Here is a 19,431-nt window from a genome sequence, read left to right on the forward strand (position 1 = left end):
CACCTTAGTTGTTCATTGACTGTTTTCTCATATGTGCCTTGACCATGGGGCTACAGCAGACCGAGTATAACCCCTTGCTCGAGCCAGCGACCTTGGGTCCAAACTGGTGAGCTTTGCTCAAACCAGATGAGCCCGCACTCAAGCTGGCGATCTCGGGGTCTCAAACCTGGGTCCTCCGCATCCCAGTCCGACGCTCTATCCACTGAACCACCGCTTGGTCAGGCAAGAAGAGTCTTATGCTATGTTTCCAAAGTTGTTTGACTATGACATTCTTTTCACCTCTCTGGAAAATAGTGTCCCTTGGAACACAGTCTATAAGACAGTGACGTGTTGGTACTTATACAACTGGGGCGACTGAAAATGCTTGCTACCTGTCTCACAGGAAGGTCAAGTGTCTTTTCTCCTTCATCTTGCAGAATTCAATCCTCCCACTCCTGAGTCTCTGGAAGGCCTTCCTGCATTTCCATGGACAGCATTTCCTCTTTCTTCTCCTTCACTCAATCCAGGACCTGCGTTTGGGGCTTCACAACACTAGCCTTGACTTTCCCAGCTGGCCTGGCTGACGAAGGCTCTCTGTTTTGTTTTTAGGACTGAGGCATTGCTTACAATGATGTATTCCTGCGCTAAAGGCTGGGCAAATTCTCAGAGTTGCCAGCTGGCATAGCCTGCTTCAGCTGATCATCTCTGAATAGCTGAATCTAAAATCAGCATTTCAAACAGAATTTTATGTGGCACTGTTTACTGAGTGACTATATATGCCAAGTGCACTGTGATGTAGAAAGAATTCCCGTTTTACAGATACCACATTATTTCACAGATGTTGCACCTTAAGTTCACAGAGGTGCAATACCTCGCTCAAGGTCACAACAGCCAGTTTGCGACAACACCCAGGATTTTTCCTTCGGCTGATTTGCGTACTACATAACGACCAGGGTTTTCTTCTATTCCGTGCTGCTTCTCAGGAATTTAGCAAAGTGAAGACCTTAGTCAATTATCTATTAAACAAAAAAGACCACCAACAACAAAAAAGAACAAAGAGTGGACTTTTGCTTCAAGTTTTCTGGCTATTTCAAGGGGGGAAAGTGACTCAGTGTCTGACCACTGCACAGGCCATGTGTCTCCTGAGTGTTTTATTAGTGGAGATTATTGCCAGCTCATGTCAGAGAAAGTGTTTCATTTCCCTGAGCCAGGCGAGGCACTCTTAATGATGGGAAACATTCTACTTGTTAAAATCACAGATAAAGACACTCACATGCCCGTTACTATCAGCCAGACTGACGGGAGGCTCCTTTTGATGAGACAAAGCGATAAAAGCCGAGCTTCTTAAGAAGGTATTGTTCATCCCTTCCTCTCCTATCTCCTAGAGGCAGCAGCGAGGCTCCAGGCGCTTGGTGAAACTGCCCTCCGTATTCCTGTAACCCTCCCTGGAGGAGGACTTGTGGGCTTTTGAACTCTGTTTTCTCTCCAAAGTCAACATTGTTCAACAACAAAAGGAACCTCTGGCAATTAAAGGCCAAGGAAGCCAACATCCAGAGGCCAGGAGATTCCGTTTCCAAAGTCTGCCCCTCATCTGTTTCCTCAGACCCCTTTCTGGACAGCGCATGGGGGCTCCTCCCTGCCAGAGCTGCCATTCCATCACCCTGGATGCTCTGTGCCACATACAGGTCTTCAGCCGGGAACTGTGGCGAGCGGAGGGGAAGGGGGGGGTGGCTGACTGCCGCGACGCCTCTGTCCCAGATAAACGGCCAAGGACACGTGGACGTCCACAGCGAGGCCGGGCCGGGGTGGCCAGCTCAGGTCTGGGCTCGCCGGGACTCTTCTTTCTCGGTGTCCCCTTCTTTTATGAAAGAGGTTGGTTTCTACTTTGGTGCCAGCATTGTCTGGTGTTGACAGGAAGGTTATTTTCAGGATGGTTTGCAAATGCTGTAAGTTGGGAGTGACTCTTTATTGAGAAAAAAACACAAAAAACTTCTACTGCCTTCACACTTAAAAACATTTTAGCTCCATATATAATATACTGCTCACAAAAATGAGGGGATATTTCAAAATGAATATGAAGCAATAAAATAAAGAAGCATTTGATTTTTTTTTTTTATTAAACAAGAACACCAGAAAAGCAAATGACAAGTCAAAGAAAGGTGTTCGATTATTCAAATGAGATGCAAAACCAACCTTTATTTCATTGGTGGAAATGCACCATATAAAGGGCTGAAAGTCCTGGAGTATCTGCACGTCACCTGGTCCCCTAGTTTCTGTGAGCAGTGTAGTTGAGCCTCATTGCTTTCAGCATGGACATGTGACCCAGGCAGGGTACTCCCTGCTCTCCTGCAACCTGATTGCCCACGAGGCCCTCAGCATGGCCGGACATGGGGGGAAGGCTCACTCCCTCACTCAGCTTATCGAAGTTGGCATTCGGTTTGGTGTTCGGAGAGGCTGAAGCTGGCAGCCTTTCCCAGGTGCTTTTCTGTCCTTTTACTCTGAAATGTTAAAGTAGAAGGAGTGGAGAGACCGCACGCTTTCTCTGCAGGATGCCAGCCGTTCTGAAATCTGCGGTGAGAACACACGAACCAATGTTCACACGTTTCAAGTGACTTCATTCATTTACTGATTCAACAACTATTTGTGGTCACTTATGGAAAGCCAGGCCGAGTCAGGAACAAGATGTAACAACTCATAATATGTTCTTTGAGACTGCATCATGGCAGTTCCTAAATTACCCCCATTTTTCATTAAAAATTTGGACACCAGAAAAAATTTGTTTTTTGGATATGAGCAACTAATGAACTGGATTATAGCAAGCACCATGGATTGGAAAACTGACTCCGGGGAGTGGATGAGCCCTTCCCTATTTCATTTTAGAACAACTCGGCCAAGTAAAATCCCAATTTATTGTTGGGTGATATTGTTTCACATATATATCACACAGGTCAAACCCTAAACAGCAACTTCATAGACCAGAGAGAGAGAGAGAGAGAGAGAGAGAGAGAGAGAAATAAAATGATAAAATAAAATAACAAAGGCATATCAGAATGTAGACTTGGTTACCTTTGAGTCGAGTCCGCTGGCCCACCCACCTTGGGCAGTGCCACCTGCAGGTGACATGCATTCCCACCATTCAACCAAAACCACAATGAGAATTTGAAATGGGAAGGAAAAAAAATAGAACCAACATTTCCAAGGCCCTGATGTTTTTCCTTATGAGGTCTTTAAAAAGAAACATTTGTTTGTGACTTTTATTTATCTTTCTTTTTTTTGTACATACTGTGAGGTGTCAGCCGTTTTTAAGGGTCTCAGATAACCAAATGAGGGACTCAGAGTGTTTTTTTCTGTTCTACTTCAGGCCTTACTTAATGATGTACTAGGCAAGTCATTTAAAGTCTCTAAGCCTCAGTGTCCTCATCTGTAAAATGGGGACAGCGACACCTAATTCCTCTTATGATGACCAAATGACTTGGTAAAGTTCTTAATAGTGCCTCCAGTGTGAAGTGACCCATTGGCGGTAGCTGCTACATTAATAATCATACTTTTGACTCAGGCAGTAGGACTGACAGAATGAAGTGTCCACATAGGGGAGCTTAGCTTCCAGAGTAAGGAATACATGTGACAGAGAAACAAATGGGGCGGGGCTGTTCAGGAAAGACAGGTGCTATGGGGATGGGGTAGGGGGACCACAATGTGTTTTCTGCTTTGTGTCATTGGTTCCCACTTCAAAGTCTGGACCACTCTTGGATTTGGGGAGTTTGTCCACTTCTAAGTGATATGAGCACCAAGTCAGAAAACACATCAGCACAGAACTGGCCTTAGCACACCAATGCCAATTTAGGCTGGCCATTCACCTACCCTGTTTCCCCGAAAATAAGACCTAGTGCAATTTTGTTTCAAGCTTAGAAATATAAGGCCTCTCCTGAAAATAAGACTTAGTGCGTCTTTAGGAGCAAAAATTAATATAAGACACCGTCTTATTTTCGGGGAAACAGGGTAGATTGTTGTACATGGAAATAGAGTCACAAGAAATTCTTGATGGAATTCAGAGTCTGGCTGGTTATGCTGATGTTTGTGATGACATGACTACAGTATATTAATACATGTTGATTTTTTTCAACAATAAATGTGAATTCTTGTTCGTGGAAAAATAAGACATCCCCTGAAAATAAGACCTAGCATGTCTTTAGGAGCAAAAATTAATAAAAGACACTGTCTTATTTTTGGGGAAATACGGTAGCTCCTGCAGTGCGTCTGTGACTAAGTTCCCACCATGTAGGCAGAATACTAAAGATGTCCGCCCCCACCTTACCTCCCCCCCATATTCCTGTTATCCAATCAGACATAAATCTAGGTACTGTTGAGAAGGGATATTGCAGATGGAATCAAGGTGACTAAGGAACTGACTCTAAATAGGGAGATGATCCCAGATTATCCTGTGAGCAATGGAATCCCACGTACCTGTAGCAGCAGAAGTGGGGGCGTCAGAGTCAGGTGCAGAGGCCGTGGAGGTGTTCGGCAGAACCCTGAGGCAGCAGAAGGGGGAGCTGGAGAGATCTGAAGAGAGGGACTCGTCCTGTCATTGCTGGTTTAGAAGGTGACGGGGGTCATGAGCCAGGATATACAGGTGGACAACATCCAGCAAGGAGACAGAGACCTTAGTCCTACAACCACAAGGAACTGGATTCTGCCAACAAGAGGAACGACCTCAGAAGGGGAATCTTCCTAGAATCTCCCAAGATGAGCCCAAGTGGCTGACACCTTGCATTTGGCGACGTGAAACTCCGGAACAGAGCAACCTGCTGAGCCCCGCAGTACTTCTGTCCTACAGAAACGATGAAACAATAATCTTGTGTTGTTTTCAGCCATCACATTTCTAGTAATTTGTTATGTCAACATTAGAAAATTTACACCTATCTTGTCCCAACATGGCATACAGATTGTCCTTTTAAAACCTACGTCGGATCATGTCATTTCCAACTGCAAACTCCCGCAACTCTGTGCAGAGGGCCTTCTCTGGCCCCAGGAATCCTCTTGGGAATTAGCTACACCCTCAGCCAACTGCCTGCAGTTGGTGGATGCATCCTTCGTCCCCTTAGTTCCCTCGAACCTCCTTGGGGACATTCTGCAGCGTCTTCCAGAATTCTGTAGTGGGGCTGAGTCCTGGTTCGGGCAGTGGTAACCTGCTTATTAGCATACCCTCCCTCCCTTCTTTAGCATGCCAGCCCACCCGCACTTGTTTCCTCCGCTTTTGGAAATTCACCGCAAGTTGGCTCATTTTGAGAATATTCCCATTAGTTAATTCTTACATCCCAAAACAGTACAACAGAAGCTTCAAGATAAGCTTCTGCCAAATAGGAAGCAAAGCAACACTAAAATTATCTTAGTATTATCTAGCGAGTTTAGAAAGGGGAATTAGTGGAATTCAATTTCTCTTCTCATTCAAGAGGAGCAAAGAGAGTAGTAGGCTAGAATGTAGGTACGTACATACATGTGTCGTATTATCAGCTAGTCTCTTCCTTTGGCCGCCAGGCATTTACTTGCCATGTGTGTATAAGAATTCAAAACACCCAGTCAGCCTAAATATTCCTTGTGTTTGCCCAGGAAATATCCCTTCTCTCCTCCTCCCTCCCTCCCTCCCTTCGTCCCTCCCTCCTTTCCTTTCCCTTACCACCTCCTCACTTCCTGACTAGTGCTTCCTGGGTTCACCTCCCAAACAGAAGATGTGTAACCACATACTTGTTTCAGGGGCTGCTTTGGAAGGAACCCAGCCTACAACATTGAGCTCGCAGGGCAGGGAGCGGGGGTACGGGAAGCCAACAAGTTTGCTGTAACATTTCTTTTTTCTTTCATGCAAGAACCCAGGTACAGTTTCCTGCTGAGGTTTCAAACTGAGCAGGCGTGGAGTCAGCCCAAAGGACATGGGCTTTCAAATACCCCAGACACGGCTCTGACTCCTTGCTCGGCCATTTCTTAACTGAAGAAAACAGAACACAGAACAAAACACTGGCAAGTTCCCGAACCTCGCTAGGTCTGTGCTCCTAACAAAATTAATACAGACAACCTTTCATTTGGTGACATGGGTAGGACGTAATGTCCACAGCATGTGTGGCACACAGTAGGTACTCTGTAGATGGTGTCATTGCTAATGGTTAGCTAGAAACGTCACAGCACGGAAATAAAACAATGAACCCTTGGGCTCGAATAGGTGTCTTTTCTGAAGTTTATATATTATGTCATAATGCGTTACAGCGGGCAGGGACTGGAGTCAAGCCCCTTGCAGTTCCCCGATAGGAAACCTGAGACTTGAAGAGGCAGGGAAGCTTTGCTCTGAGTCACAGAGCAATTTAGAACAGCAACCTCTCATTATTCAAAAAGTGCCCAGGCTAGAATGCGTCTGCTGGGAGCTAATAATAAGCCTTAAGGAAACTTCTGACTTACAAAACGAACGGCAGTGGCCAAGGAAAACAAGGGAGGGGGCTCTGTCTCAAACCCGGGGACCGTTTCCCCCCATGCCCACTGTAGCAAACAGTCTGGCTAGGCTCAGGAAAAGCTCTGTGCATTCTCCAGCCCACCCGCACTTGTTTCCTCCGCTTTTGGGAATTCACCGCAAGTTGGCTCATTTTGAGAATATTCCCATTAGTTAATTCTTACATCCCAAAACAGTACAACGGAAGCTTCAAGATAAGCTTCTGCCAAATAGGAAGCAAAGCAACACTAAAATTATCTTAGTATTATCTAACGAGTTTAGAAAGGGGAATTAGTGGAATTCAATTTCTCTTCTCATTCAAGAGGAGCAAAGAGAGTAGTAGGCTAGAATGTAGGCACGTACATACATGTGTCGTATTATCAGCTAGTCTCTTCCTTAGGCCGCCAGGCATTTACTTGCCATGTGTGTATAAGAATTCAAAACACCCACTAAATACTCCTTGTGTTTGCCCAGCGCTGTCAGCGACGGGGCCTCTGGCCTTCCGAGAGAGAGAGGGCTGAGGTTAACTGCAGTGAACCTGATACCTATAACTAAGCACCACCCACGGGGTCTTCTTCATAGTCTCTCCCAAATCAGGTGGTCCTGGGCCAACATATCTCCAAGTGTGGTCGGACTGGGGTAGCCATATCAGAAATCACCTGAGACATTCATTTAAAGAGAAGCGTCCTGGGTCCCACCCCACATCAACTGAGTCAGACCCTCCGAGTGCTAGACTGGAGTATGTGCATTCTTCAATGAGCTGCTCAGTTAGTCTTCTTCATCTGAGGGAAGTCTGAGAACCCCTCTCTTCCCCCAGGGGTGGGAGCACAGATCAAGAGCACCCAGGGCTCCTACTGGACTCGGATGTCCCAGGGTGTCTACAAATCCCAAATGAGCGAACAAGCCTTCCTGGGGAACGCGTGTAGAAGGAGCGAGACTAATTTTCCATCAAATGTGCTCATGGGTTGACCCTACAAGGAACACCATTCTGCATCGTGATGGGACCTTGACAGTAACTCTATCCCACAGTTTTGGGGGTGCGAGACATCCCACATTTATATCCTGTCAACAGGACTGAATCCTCATCGGGATTTCCTCCCTCTACCTCAGACTCTGTAGAAGTACTTTGGGTGTGAGCAGAGTAGAGTTTTGGGGGAAGGGACTAAGGTTTTGAAAAATGAGCGCCCAGCAACACTGCCCAGAGGCGAGGGGCCCGAGAGCCGCAGAAGGGGAGGGGAGGCCCCTGCCCAAGCTTCACGGTTCCCGCCAGCTGTGAGGAACCAAATCTAAGCCCAAGTCCTTTACATATGGTCTTGCTCCACGTGGTCATGGCTGTTAAACCCAACAATCTCCTGTGTCCCAAGCGACTGAGAGCTTACAGGAGACTTTGGACGAAACAGTAATGTCTGTCTTGGGAACCTTAGCAATCCTTTCTCTGGCTCTCTCGCTCCCTCGGGCATGTCCCACCCTGTAAAGGTGACAATGAGCTGGCCTGGGCACCAGGAGAGAAAGTGGCCCAGGTCCTCGCTGCCCCATTAAAGGTCGTGGAGAGAAGCGGGGAAATTCCAGGAAAAGGGCCAGGGAACCGGGAAGTGTGGCGCCTCGGCGAGAAGCAGCCCTGCTGGCGGAGCCTGGGGTGTGCCCTGGTCGCTCCATCTTCTGGCCTTTTCTCCTTGTCTCCACCAAGATGGAGATTTTAAGGCGGCCTGTGTGAAGCCAGAGGGGAATGCCAAGCAGTCCAGGGGCAGGGAAGGCGGGCAGCGTCTTCAGGGCCTGGGTGACTCAGTGGGGCCTTGAGACACCTCTAATCAGCAGGTTACTTGGAGGAAATTAGGTTTATGGGGGGAGGGGGGAGTTCAGAGTCAACATCCCCAACTATTCAACTCTCATCCAATTTCCTTGTCAACTCACTGCTGCTCTCTAGCCCGTGGGCGCCTGCCCCCATCAGATCCTGATAGGAAAACACAGTGAAGAGCTAAGGTCAGCTGTCACCCCACTCTTGCCCCTCCGCACTGTCCTGGGGTGTGTCTATGGCCTTTCAGCAACCCGAAGCCCGAAGACAGACCTCTGCACCCCGACTCCTATCTTCAGACCCAGCCTCAGGGGCTCCGTCTGGGAGAATGTAGGACAACTGTGGGTGGGGTTAGACTCTCATATCTCTGGTAATAACAATAATCATAATAATGATGACAATAATAACAATTATTACCTTTACTCACTAATCTCCTCCACTCATTTCTCTTATCCCTCCTGCTGCTATTGGGTTCTCTCCCTTAAGTTCTCTCAATTTACACTTAAAAGAATCGTTTTTTGTTTTTTTTTAATTTATTCATTTTAGAGAGGAGAGAGAGACAGAGCGAGAGAGGAGAGAGAGAAGGGGGGGAGGAGCTGGAAGCATCAACTCCCATATGTGCCTTGACCAGGCAAGCCCAGGGATTTGAACCGGCAACCTCAGCATTTCCAGGTCAACGCTTTATCCACTGCACCACCACAGGTCAGGCTTAAAAGAATCGTTTTCCCCTTTAGCTATAGACAGAATTTGCTCTTTTTTTTTTAAGTGGGGGGAGGAGACAGAGAGACAGACTCCCACATGCGCCCCAATCAGATCCACCCAGCAAACTCCCTACTGGAGATGCTCTGACCATCTAGGGATGTTGCTTGCCAACTGAGCTGGTTTTAGCACCTGAGGCAGAGGCTCCCAGAGCCATCCTCAGCACCTGCTGATGTCCTCGAACTAATTGAGCTATGGCTGCAGGAGGGTAAGAGGGAGAAGGGGGAGGGGGAGGGGTGGAGAAGCAGATGGTTGCTTCTCCTGTGTCCCCGGACCAGAAATAGAACCCAGGACATCCACACGCCGGGCCGATGCTCTACCACTGAGCCAACCGGCCAGGGCCTGAATCTCCAGAGAATGTGGTGAAAGGGTCAACAGCATCTCCTGGGTACAGCACAGCTGACCACCCCCTGCTTCTCTGTCTACTTTGTCCCCAGAAGCTGAGGACGAGGGTTTGTTCTCACTGTGGCCTCTGCTCGCTGAGCCAGGTTCCCCTTCCTCCTTCGTGTCTCAAAATCCTAGACGTGTCCCTCAGCCCTCTGGTCAGAGAGCTGTGGGGATACTGTGGCTCTAGGAAGAAGAGGGCAAGAGAGGATGGGGACTTGGGCAGAGCAGGGGGCTCATCAAGGGGCCTGAACACAAGAGAAGCCAGGGTTTGGGGAGGCAGGTAAGTGGGTCAGCTCGGCAGATTGCCTGCCTGGGTTTCAACCCTTCAGCTCGGCGCTGTCGGACGGGAAAGGTCAAATTCTTTGGTGTCTCAATCTCTTCATCTATAAAGTGGGAGTAATAAGAGTACCTCTTTCATAGACTATTGTGAGGCTTAAGAGCCATAGAGATGAACACGTAAAATGCTCAGAATGGGGCCTGGCACATTGTCAGCACTCAGTGAATGTTAGTGGTATGACCCCAACTAAAATGTTGAGGCATTCTTTCTAGTAATGTCACCGTAACTACTCACAGCCTCTGAGGATTAATGTATACCTTGGGACTCATCCCTCTGCAAGACAGAGTACCTTAAAATGGGTTAAGTTGAAAGATGGAGAACAAGAGAAAAAAGGAAAAAGAAGTGATTGGTGACCCATGACTGACTGACAGCTCTGGGTAAGCAAACCGAGGCTGGTGGTCCATAGATGACAAAACTGTTGTTCGTGTGCTCATGTTCATGAACTTCTGATTGCTCCCACAATCATAGAAGCGATGCTGCTAATCAGCAAAGTTTTAACACTTTTTTTTAAAGACAGAGATTTTATGGGATGAAAAAGAAAGACCATGCATTTTGTGTTAATAGAATTAAAAAAAAAAAGGAATTCGTTTTGATGGACAGGGTTGCTGATATCATTGTAAGTTTTAGCAATGTGGATATTCCCGGGGAACTTTTTGGACGCTGCTGGTGATTTCCTCCTTCCCTGGGTTGGACATATCCTCCCATGAATCACAGGAAGCCACCGGTCCTATAAAGCACCACTGCGGCAGCTAGTGCATTGCTGTTCTAAGCTGACTTCTCATCAGCGTTGCAAGAGCAGCAGGGACGCTGCAGGACGCAGCAGCCTGGGACGTGCGGGGAATCCTGACAGGGAAACAACGTCTTACGTCTTCACAGACCCGTAAGTGTTTGCAAGAGCAGCCTTGGCCATGAAACCTAGGTGATCAATAAGAACAGATATGACAAAAGAAAAAAAAAAAAGCCCTCTGGAGAGGTGGGGGGAAGACATGGGTGAGCTCTTAATAGATTCAGATGAGTTAAAAACTGGCTTTTTCTCTTTGACTAAAATGATGAAAATTAAAAAAAAATTTTTTTAATCTATTCATTCAGGTAAACTTACTTTACATAAAGCCTGTGGCACTGGAATCCTTTACCTAAAATCTTCAGATACCTGCCACTGACGTCCCTGTAGAATGATACAAGTAACTGGCTACCTGGGGGTTTCGTTCTAGAATTAATTTTGTACTTTTTCTTCCCAGAAAAGCATTTCAAGTCCAATCTTCTGATGAAGAGAGCGCTTGAAGCCATGACGGCTCCACAGCTTCTCTGGGCTCTCACTCTTGGTGAGTTGATGTCATTCATTAGAGTGGGGGGTCCCCATTCCCCATCCTTGGCAGGAGTGATATTGTGGACCCAATAAATTCTTCCTCGTGGGTGGGTTCCCTGTGCATTATAGGGTTTCGCAGCTTCCCTGGTCTCTAGGCCCTGAAAGGGGGGCCGTTTCCTTTACTTCTTTGGGTCTCAGTTTGCTCATGTGCAAGGTGTTGATCATAGCACCCCTAGCTCCCAGAGGCACGGTGAGGATTCAATGACATGGTCATGCCAAGTGCCCCAGTCAGGGCTGGTGGCGCTTCCTAAAGCTTAGTTTCTGAGTGCTATCCCACTGTAAAGTGGGTGTACTGACAGGGTATGGGGGGGGGGGATGCAGGGAACACGCACCAAGGGGAGACTCAGTCACAAAATTAAGCAGAAGCTTCTCCCTCCAAACCCCTTCTCGCTTTGGAAAAGGCGAACCAAGTTTTGAGTCACCCCAAAGTCCCCTGTACACCACAATAAGACACCCCAAAGCCCTGCTAACAGCGGTGTCAGTCCACTTGCCTGAGGTATTTAGAGCAGTGAGCATCATACAGACAAAAAGAATGGTGGTCTCCAGGTGCGGGTGGGGTGGGGCGAGGGGAGTTACAGTTTAATAGATACAAAGTTTCAGCTTTACAAGATGCAAAGGGTTGGTGATGACCGCACATTATGGATGTCTGCATTACCACTGAACTGTACACTACAACGATTAAGGTGGTCAATGGTATTTTACCACAGTAAAAAAATAGAAAAAGAATAGTGGACCGGAGTGGTGGTGGCTATGTGGAGGGAGTGCAGTCCAGTTAACAGATTCAAACTATGACGGGACTAAACTTTCTCACCCTGTCACGTCCTATTCCCCCCCCCCCCCCCTTAGTGCTCCTCCTGTTTAAAGAGAGTGGAGCCTGGTCTTACCACGCCTCCCGGAGACCCATGACCTTTGATGAGGCCAGTGCTTACTGTCAGCAAAAGTACACCCACCTGGTGGCAATTCAGAACCAGGAAGAAATCGAATACCTGAACTCCACATTCAGCTACGCACCCACTTACTACTGGATTGGGATCAGGAAGGTCAACAATCAGTGGGTCTGGATAGGGACCCAGAAGGCTCTGACCCAGGAAGCCAGGAACTGGGCTCCAGGGGAACCCAACAACAAGGGGAAGAACGAGGACTGCGTGGAGATCTACATCCGGAGAGAAAAGGATGCGGGCAAGTGGAATGACGAGAGCTGCAGCAAGAAGAAGCTCGCCTTGTGCTACGCAGGTGGGTGCGCAAGGGCGGCACGTGGGGGGGGGGCAGCACGCGGGGCACGGGGCGTGGTCTCAGTGCATGGGCATCGGGACAGATTGTTGACACTGTGCAAATGTTAGTCTCGACTGTGGATATTATGTCCTAAAAGATCTGGTTTTAAAACGTTCTACTTGGCTGACAAAGCATCTCTTTGCTTCTTTGAATGTAGTAGGCAAGAATATATGTATGCACACATACATACATGCATAGACAGGTCTATACACATATGGGTGTGTCTACACACATACACACAGTGCCTATTTTAGTCCCTTGTTGATTTGTGGCAGTGGAACTATCTTTAGAGTTTGTGACAATGTGAGTTTTCTGGTGTTGGTGCCAGTCATATCCGTATATTAACATCAAGGTTTAACATGGTTGAGCATATAGCTCAGCATTGGCCCTGTGTAAAGCCCTTCATCTCACGGTGACAACTCCATTCCACACTGTTGATCCCAAAGTCAGAGGTGCTCACCCCCCTTATTGTGCACTGTGCATCCCACAGCCGCCTGTACACAGACGGCCTGCAGCGGCCGCGGTGAGTGTGTGGAGACCATCAACAGCTCCACGTGCCGGTGCTACCCCGGCTTCAGCGGACCCCACTGCGAGCATGGTGAGTCTTGACGTCGCCCCTTTCTTCACCTGAGGTGAGGGCAGCATCCCAGGTGCTGGCTGGCTTGGGAATCAGGTCTGCTGGTCTTCCCTTCCCTGAGGCATCAGAGCCTCAGGGTCAACTCCCAGATTCTGCACTCCCTGTGGCACCCTGACCAGGCAGCAAAGCTCAGAGTCCCAGCTTCCGCCCTGTAAAACGAGGGTGAGAGCAGTACTGGCTTCACAGGCATGTGGTCAGGGCCATGGGAATGAATGCAGACGCCACCCTTTCAGGAAACGTTCAGTAAACAGTAGTTGTGGCTTCCGGGGCTCCCCCCACCTTCCATGAGCCGAGAGAGGGGCGGAACTGACTTGGTTTCCCTCTGCAGTCGTGGCCTGTCAAGCCCAGGACGCGCCCGAGCACGGAGGCCTGGTTTGCACCCACCCCCTGGGGAACTTCAGCTACAATTCCTCCTGCACCGTGAGCTGCGAGAGGGGCTACCGGCCCAGCAGCACCGAGGCCACGCGGTGCACTGCCTCCGGGGAGTGGAGCGCGCCCCTGCCAGGCTGCAATGGTATGTCGCCCCCAGAGCATGCGAGACGTTTCCCCAACTCGTGCCTCCTTGCCTTAGCTTTTCATTCAACTTGTAATATTTTTCAAAACTCTGAGGAAGGTGCTTTTAGTTGTTGTTTTTAATAAAGCTGTTCTCTCCGGTAATATATATGGCCAAGATGGTCCCTGCTGAGTGTGAGGGAGGTTTTCATTCTGTGTTTGAAATAGGTGTTTCTGAGGTCCCGGTGATCGGTAAGAGAACACCTAAAACCACAGAAGCAGTCTAGGACTCCTAATGACTCTCCCATCTTCTTTCCCTGTTGAACTTCAACAACAGACTCAGTCAGGACTGTGACAATCAAGCAGCCGTCTTGGTATCTCTCTTTCCCTCTCGGTCTTAACTTCTAGGCCAGAGACAAAGTAAATCAGTGTCTTTGGTACGCCACTATTGTTTTTATTACAGCTGGTCATCAAGCCTGGCTTAAAATCGGCTCTTTCTTCACTTTTGCCTTATATAAAATACATCAGAGACCTACCCAATGAGAGATTTGATAAAATTAGATCAGCTACCATTCAGCACAAAGGAAAAAAAATCAGAAAAGATGTGAACACCAATTAAAAAAAGAGAAAGCGTACACGCTTTATTGTTGGATGTGCATGTCCCCAAGAATTAAGGGTGAACTTTGGGATCCACTCTTTCCCAGGCAGGCTCCTTACGCAGTTACGAACTCAAATCCCACAGGGAGTGAACGTATCAGTCTCTAAAACTCATGGTGCTCTTTCAAACCCCCAGTGGCCGAGTGTGAGCCTTTGACGAACCCTGCCAATGGATTGGTGGAATGTTCCCAAAGCCCCAGGACCTTCCCGTGGAACACAACCTGTGCATTTGGCTGTGAGGAAGGATTCGAACTAGCGGGGCCCCAGCGCCTCCAGTGCACCTCCTCAGGGACCTGGGACAATGAGCAGCCCACGTGCACAGGTAGAGTGGCTAGCTCCACATGGGGATTTACTGCCCATGGGCTTTTTACTCCACCTCTACTTGGGATGGGCGAGCCGGACCAGCTCGGCTAAGTGGGTATCTGTGTTACAGCTGTGACGTGCGCCGCCCTCAGCCACCCTCGGAATGGCTCCGTGAGCTGCAGCCATTCCCCCGCTGGACAGCTTGCCTTCCGGTCATCCTGCACCTTCACCTGTGTGGAGGGCTTCCGGCTGCAGGGCCCAGCCCAGGTGCAGTGCACAGCACGAGGGCAGTGGACACAGCGAGCCCCGGTGTGTGAAGGTGAGCCCGAACTCTCCCCCTTCTTCTTAAAGAGCAACAAGCAATTCTCAGACGCGGGCAGCCAGAGTGAGACCAGCTGCCTATGCTCATGGTGGACCCTGGAGTCCGTGGGCAGCACTCATCTTCTGTCTTGGAGGTTCAAGAACCAGCGCTCCCCCGGGGAGGGGACCGCTGTGTAATAAGAGCAGACGCCCTGCTGGGTCCCTAATGGTGCGGCACTTACAGGGCCTCATGGACGTGGGCGTGGGATAGGGAGATGTGGGCATGGAATAGGAAGAGAAGCCTCAGTCTGAGGGGACATCACATTGGAGAATGTTTAAAGTAGGATCACGACTTCCTGCTAAAACCCTGGTCATCCCTTGCTTCTGACACTGCATAGAGCTAGCAGTGTTGAGAATGTTTCGAGTGTGACATCCAACAGAAAGATACCCTGAATCCATCCACACACACCAAAATTTAATTCATGTTGAAGCAAGAGCAAGGTGATAGAAAGTAAGCAGGTTTCACTGTCAGGCACTGGTAGTCTTGTGGCCCAATAGGGCAGAGAAGAATTTTCCAATGGCAGAAAAGCCACAAGGGAAAAACCAAGCTGCAGGGCAGACAAGATGCACACAGCTGCCTTTGTAGTGCCCTTTCTCTGGCATCATCCGTGAGTGTCTGGGATCCCTAAATTGCTCTCTCACTACGCAAAATCTCTCTCGGCCCTACCTTCTTTCGCAGGTCAGAAGAGTTCTCAGGAACTGCTGGTCCTATTAGGGGCTGTCCTCTGATTAGTGCCATTGTTAAGCAAGGGGTTGGAATTCAAAGCCAACACCACTGTCTTCCTAGCTGTCCAGGGCATAATAGAGTCGCGAGTCCTCCAAGCATTTCCTTGTCCAGAATGAACTGGCTTCATTGGCCCAAATGCCGAGTACTCTCCGGTTCCACAGCAACATTTCCTGACCGTTGTTTTGGTGTTTTCAGCTTTGCAGTGCAGAGCCTTATCCAGCCCCAAGAGAGGCTCCGTGAACTGTCTTCCTGGTGCTTCTGGAAGTTTCCGACCTGGGTCCAGCTGTGAGTTCTCCTGTGAGCAGGGATTTGTGTTGAAAGGACCCACAAGGCTCCAGTGCGGCCCCACTGGGGAGTGGGACAGCAGGGAGCCCACGTGCGAAGGTGCAACTTTTGTTTATATTTTCTTTTACAATCAGAAACTGTTGAAGGGCGAGGGACTTGGTTGCTCGGTGCACCTGTTGCTGTCGGGACACACATGCACATTTGACGTGCTCGCTCATGTCTTCCAGCTGTGAAATGTGCCGCCATCCGCCAGCCCCGGAGTGGCCTGGCGAGGTGTGCTCATGCCCCCACTGGAGAGTTCACTTACCGGTCCTCCTGTGCCTTCAGCTGCAAGGAAGGCTTCGAATTACATGGATCGGCTCAGCTGGAGTGCACGTCTCGGGGCCAGTGGACCCAGGAGGTCCCCTCCTGCCACGGTAAGACCAAATTCAGACCTGAAGGAGTGCGGGGCGAGCACTCACACATGGCTGAACACGGACTGCCCCAAGGGCTTGATCCTAATGCTCTACGTGCTGAAACCAAAGTAGCGCTTCTACATTATGTTGTGGGGCGGGCTTGTCAGCCAGCGGCTTTAGTTGTTTTCAGGTAGATGTTTCTTAACCTCTAGCTGCGTCCCTGTCACTTGCAGTGGTCCGGTGCTCAAGCCTGGCTGCTCCCGGGAAGGTGAACATCAGCTGCAGCGGGGAACCTGTGTTTGGTGCCGCGTGCATGTTCTCGTGTCCTGAGGGGTGGACGCTCAACGGCTCGGCGGCTCTGATGTGTGAGGCCACAGGACACTGGTCTGGGGTGCTGCCTACCTGCGAAGGTGAAGTGTCCATTGATGGCAGTCCTCTGGGTGACTAGGGAGACGAAGGGGAGGTGGCTGGCTGAGATAGTGGATGATCCAACACGCCCAAACCAGAGAGGCCAGAAGGGGTGGCTAGCTTAAGAAGCTGGTGAATATTCCATTTTAGAGGGAGGTAGAGAAAACAGAAGAGGCAACAGGTTGATAGAATGAGTAGAATTCTGACAATTGGAAAAGGAGAGCTGGAGGGGGGAGGATGAAAGGGCGTGGTGGTGCCAGGAAAGAGCTTGGCAGCTAGCATTCTGCCTGGCAGGGTTGGGGCAGACCTTAGAGGTCTTGACCCTAAAGCCTCCTCCTCACGTACTGAACTACGTGGCTCTTCCACTTGGTACATTATAATCGGTGTGCCAAGGAAAGGGCAGGTGAGCAGAGCAGAGAGACCTTCACGTCAATTCCTTCTCATGACTGTTCTTCCCCCGTCTCCTTAGCTCTGGCCACATCCAGCAGTGCCTTGGCAGCAGGACTCTCTGCTGGTGGGACCTGCCTCCTGACAGCAGCGTCATTTCTCCTCTGGCTTCTGAAACGTCTTCGGAGGAGAGGTGAGGGGGCGGGGTTTAGAAATGTGCTCCAGAAATGTGTTTGAGGATACTGTGTCACACGGAATCACATGTTCCCCTTTTGCAGATTTAAACAGTTGTTAAAAGCAGGTTATTAGAGAAATAATAAACTGCAGTAAAATTAAGCAGAAGTCTTAGGGAAAGAGTTAATAGCAAAGTCAAAGTGGGAAGAGTTTTAGGAAATAGAAATGTTAGTTGTGGGAACACTGTCCAAGTCTGGCCACGCCCTGCCAGGATTAGTGCTCCCAGGAAAATGGATACAATGTTTCCAAAAAATTTACCTGGAAAACAGGCTTAAGCTGGGGGTGTATCTCATAGGGAATGCACAAACACACCTAGCCACACTTAGGATGTGTCTGACCTACAGAGCATTTAAAATTTTTTCAAGTTCTGAGGTTTATGAAATAGAGCATTTCACATAAAATCCAGTTATGGGACTTGTCATGAAAAGTTGGAGGATGGATCTGACAAGCTGAGCCTGTTGCTATTAGCTTGTGGTAGAGGCTGCTGGGCCCTCTGCGAGTGTCTGCATGGCCCGTTGTCCTAGGGGTCACCAAGCTGTGTTTGCGCTCGGGTTATGCAGGGGCCCTGAGGGCGTTGAGTATGCAACCCCTGATGATGAATAGAGCCAGACTGTTTCTGGATTTGACGTGTCCTGAAAGGTCATTTATTCCAATTTAACAGTTGTCTTTTTTCTTGCAGCAAAGAAATTTGTGCCCGCCAGGTAAGTTGCGTTCTGTATCTGGCATGCTGTATGACGCCCTGCACATTCTCCTCCCTCCCTTGCTGTTGAAAACTGGGCTTCACTCGCTCTCCCCCTGTCTTCCACAGCAGCTGCCAAAGCCTTCAGTCTGACAGATCCTACCAACTGCCTTCTGAGTCCATTTAAGTCCAAAAGGAATCAGGTATGACTTGAAGGTCACCTCTGGTTTTGAGAGAAGATACCACTTACATGCTCAGTGGTGCTCCTTGAGCCCTCCAAATCTGCTCATTTCTGGAGGGGTTGGGGGGAGGGGGAGGGAATCGCCACCTTCACAGTATTTCATGGGATGGGCTTTCATTTGTTTGTAGAAGGAGAGGGAAGGAGCAAGGGTCTGTCTGGCCTTGATCGACTCAGTTCATTTATGCAAGTTAATAATCATGATGATAACAGCTAACCTTTAAATGGTGCTTACTGTATTCTAGGAACTGTTCTAAGCTAGAGATTCTGTGAGACAGGGCTGTTACTAGATTTATTATTTTTTAGATGAAGTAATGGAGGCACAGAGAAGTTCAGTAACTCGCTTAAAATCTCAAAGCTAATTAGTGGTATAGCCAGGATTCAGACCTAGGCAATCTGGTTCTAGAATCTGTGATCTTAACCCCACTCTGCTCTGCTTTCTGAAAATTTGGAAGGGTCAAGTCTCTGCCAAATAAATAGATTTAAAAAATAGCTTTTTGTGTGCAGTTTTAGGTTTATAGAAAAAGTGGGTGAAAAGTACAGACTTCCAACATACCCTGGCTCCCCCTGCACAACTCCTCTAGTATGGTATTTTGTTACAATTGATGGCCCAATATTGCTGCATTATTAACTAAAGTCCATAGTTTACATCAGGGTTCATGCTTGGTTTTGCATGTTCTATGGGTTTTGACAAATGTACAATGACACCAACCCACCATTACAGCATCACACAGAATAGCTTTACTGTCCTGACTGAGTGGGATTTTGAGGCTCATGTTTGGACTACCCAAGGGAGAGTACACACAGTGAACAGAAGATGAGTTTTGTGGTCGCTAATGTTATGTAGAATATTAAATGTCCTGATGACACGCAATCTTAAACACTTGCAGGAACGCAGGTAATCCAGAGAATTAGAGCGATGTCCTGAAGACAGCAGAGAGAGAAAGCTGTCCTTGGATCTCAGGCCCATCTCACCCTCTGCAGCTGGGACCACAGTACCCATGAGAACATCAGGGGACCAGAATCCAGTGGGCAAGGCCAGCCTGCCACCCAAAAGCCTCAGTTTTAACCTGTTCTCAGGATCTGGGAAGTGTTGGCTACTGGCGGGAAAGAATGTTCTCTTCCAGGAGGAAGCGAAGAAATCAAGGCTCTGGGATCTCAGGATTCCTTTTCCAACCCGCCCTTGCTCATGGTGCTACCTTGGCGGGGAAACCCAGTATTTTGTGACAGTGTTTCATTCCTTTGTCCCTCTGATTACAAAGTTG

The 19,431-nt window shown here is 48.7% G+C and overlaps 1 protein-coding gene across 1 annotated transcript; it reads left to right on the forward strand.

Annotated features, from left to right (window-relative positions):
- Positions 1-10,501: 10,501 nt before the first annotated feature.
- SELE (selectin E) lies at positions 10,502-19,157 on the forward strand. The gene is made up of 14 exons (XM_066366019.1): positions 10,502-10,606; positions 10,965-11,048; positions 11,939-12,325; positions 12,855-12,962; positions 13,330-13,515; positions 14,287-14,472; positions 14,584-14,772; positions 15,736-15,924; positions 16,053-16,241; positions 16,454-16,630; positions 17,098-17,208; positions 17,929-17,950; positions 18,058-18,131; positions 19,057-19,157. The coding sequence occupies exons 2-13, from the start codon at positions 10,991-10,993 to the stop codon at positions 18,113-18,115; spliced, it is 1,860 nt and encodes a 619-aa protein (XP_066222116.1). The 5' UTR covers positions 10,502-10,606; positions 10,965-10,990; the 3' UTR covers positions 18,116-18,131; positions 19,057-19,157.
- Positions 19,158-19,431: the final 274 nt, after the last annotated feature.

The sequence above is a fragment of the Saccopteryx leptura genome, chromosome 2 (genome assembly GCF_036850995.1).
Source record: "Saccopteryx leptura isolate mSacLep1 chromosome 2, mSacLep1_pri_phased_curated, whole genome shotgun sequence".
Taxonomy (NCBI): domain Eukaryota; kingdom Metazoa; phylum Chordata; class Mammalia; order Chiroptera; family Emballonuridae; genus Saccopteryx; species Saccopteryx leptura.

Coding starts and splice junctions, on each gene's coding strand:
- SELE (XM_066366019.1), top strand. CDS start 10,991: ATGAAGAGAGCGCTTGAAGCCATGACGGCTCCACAGCTTCTCTGGGCT. Junction 13,516..14,286: donor GCCCCTGCCAGGCTGCAATG/GTATGTCGCCCC, acceptor TCAAACCCCCAG/TGGCCGAGTGTGAGCCTTTG. Junction 15,925..16,052: donor CAGGGAGCCCACGTGCGAAG/GTGCAACTTTTG, acceptor CATGTCTTCCAG/CTGTGAAATGTGCCGCCATC.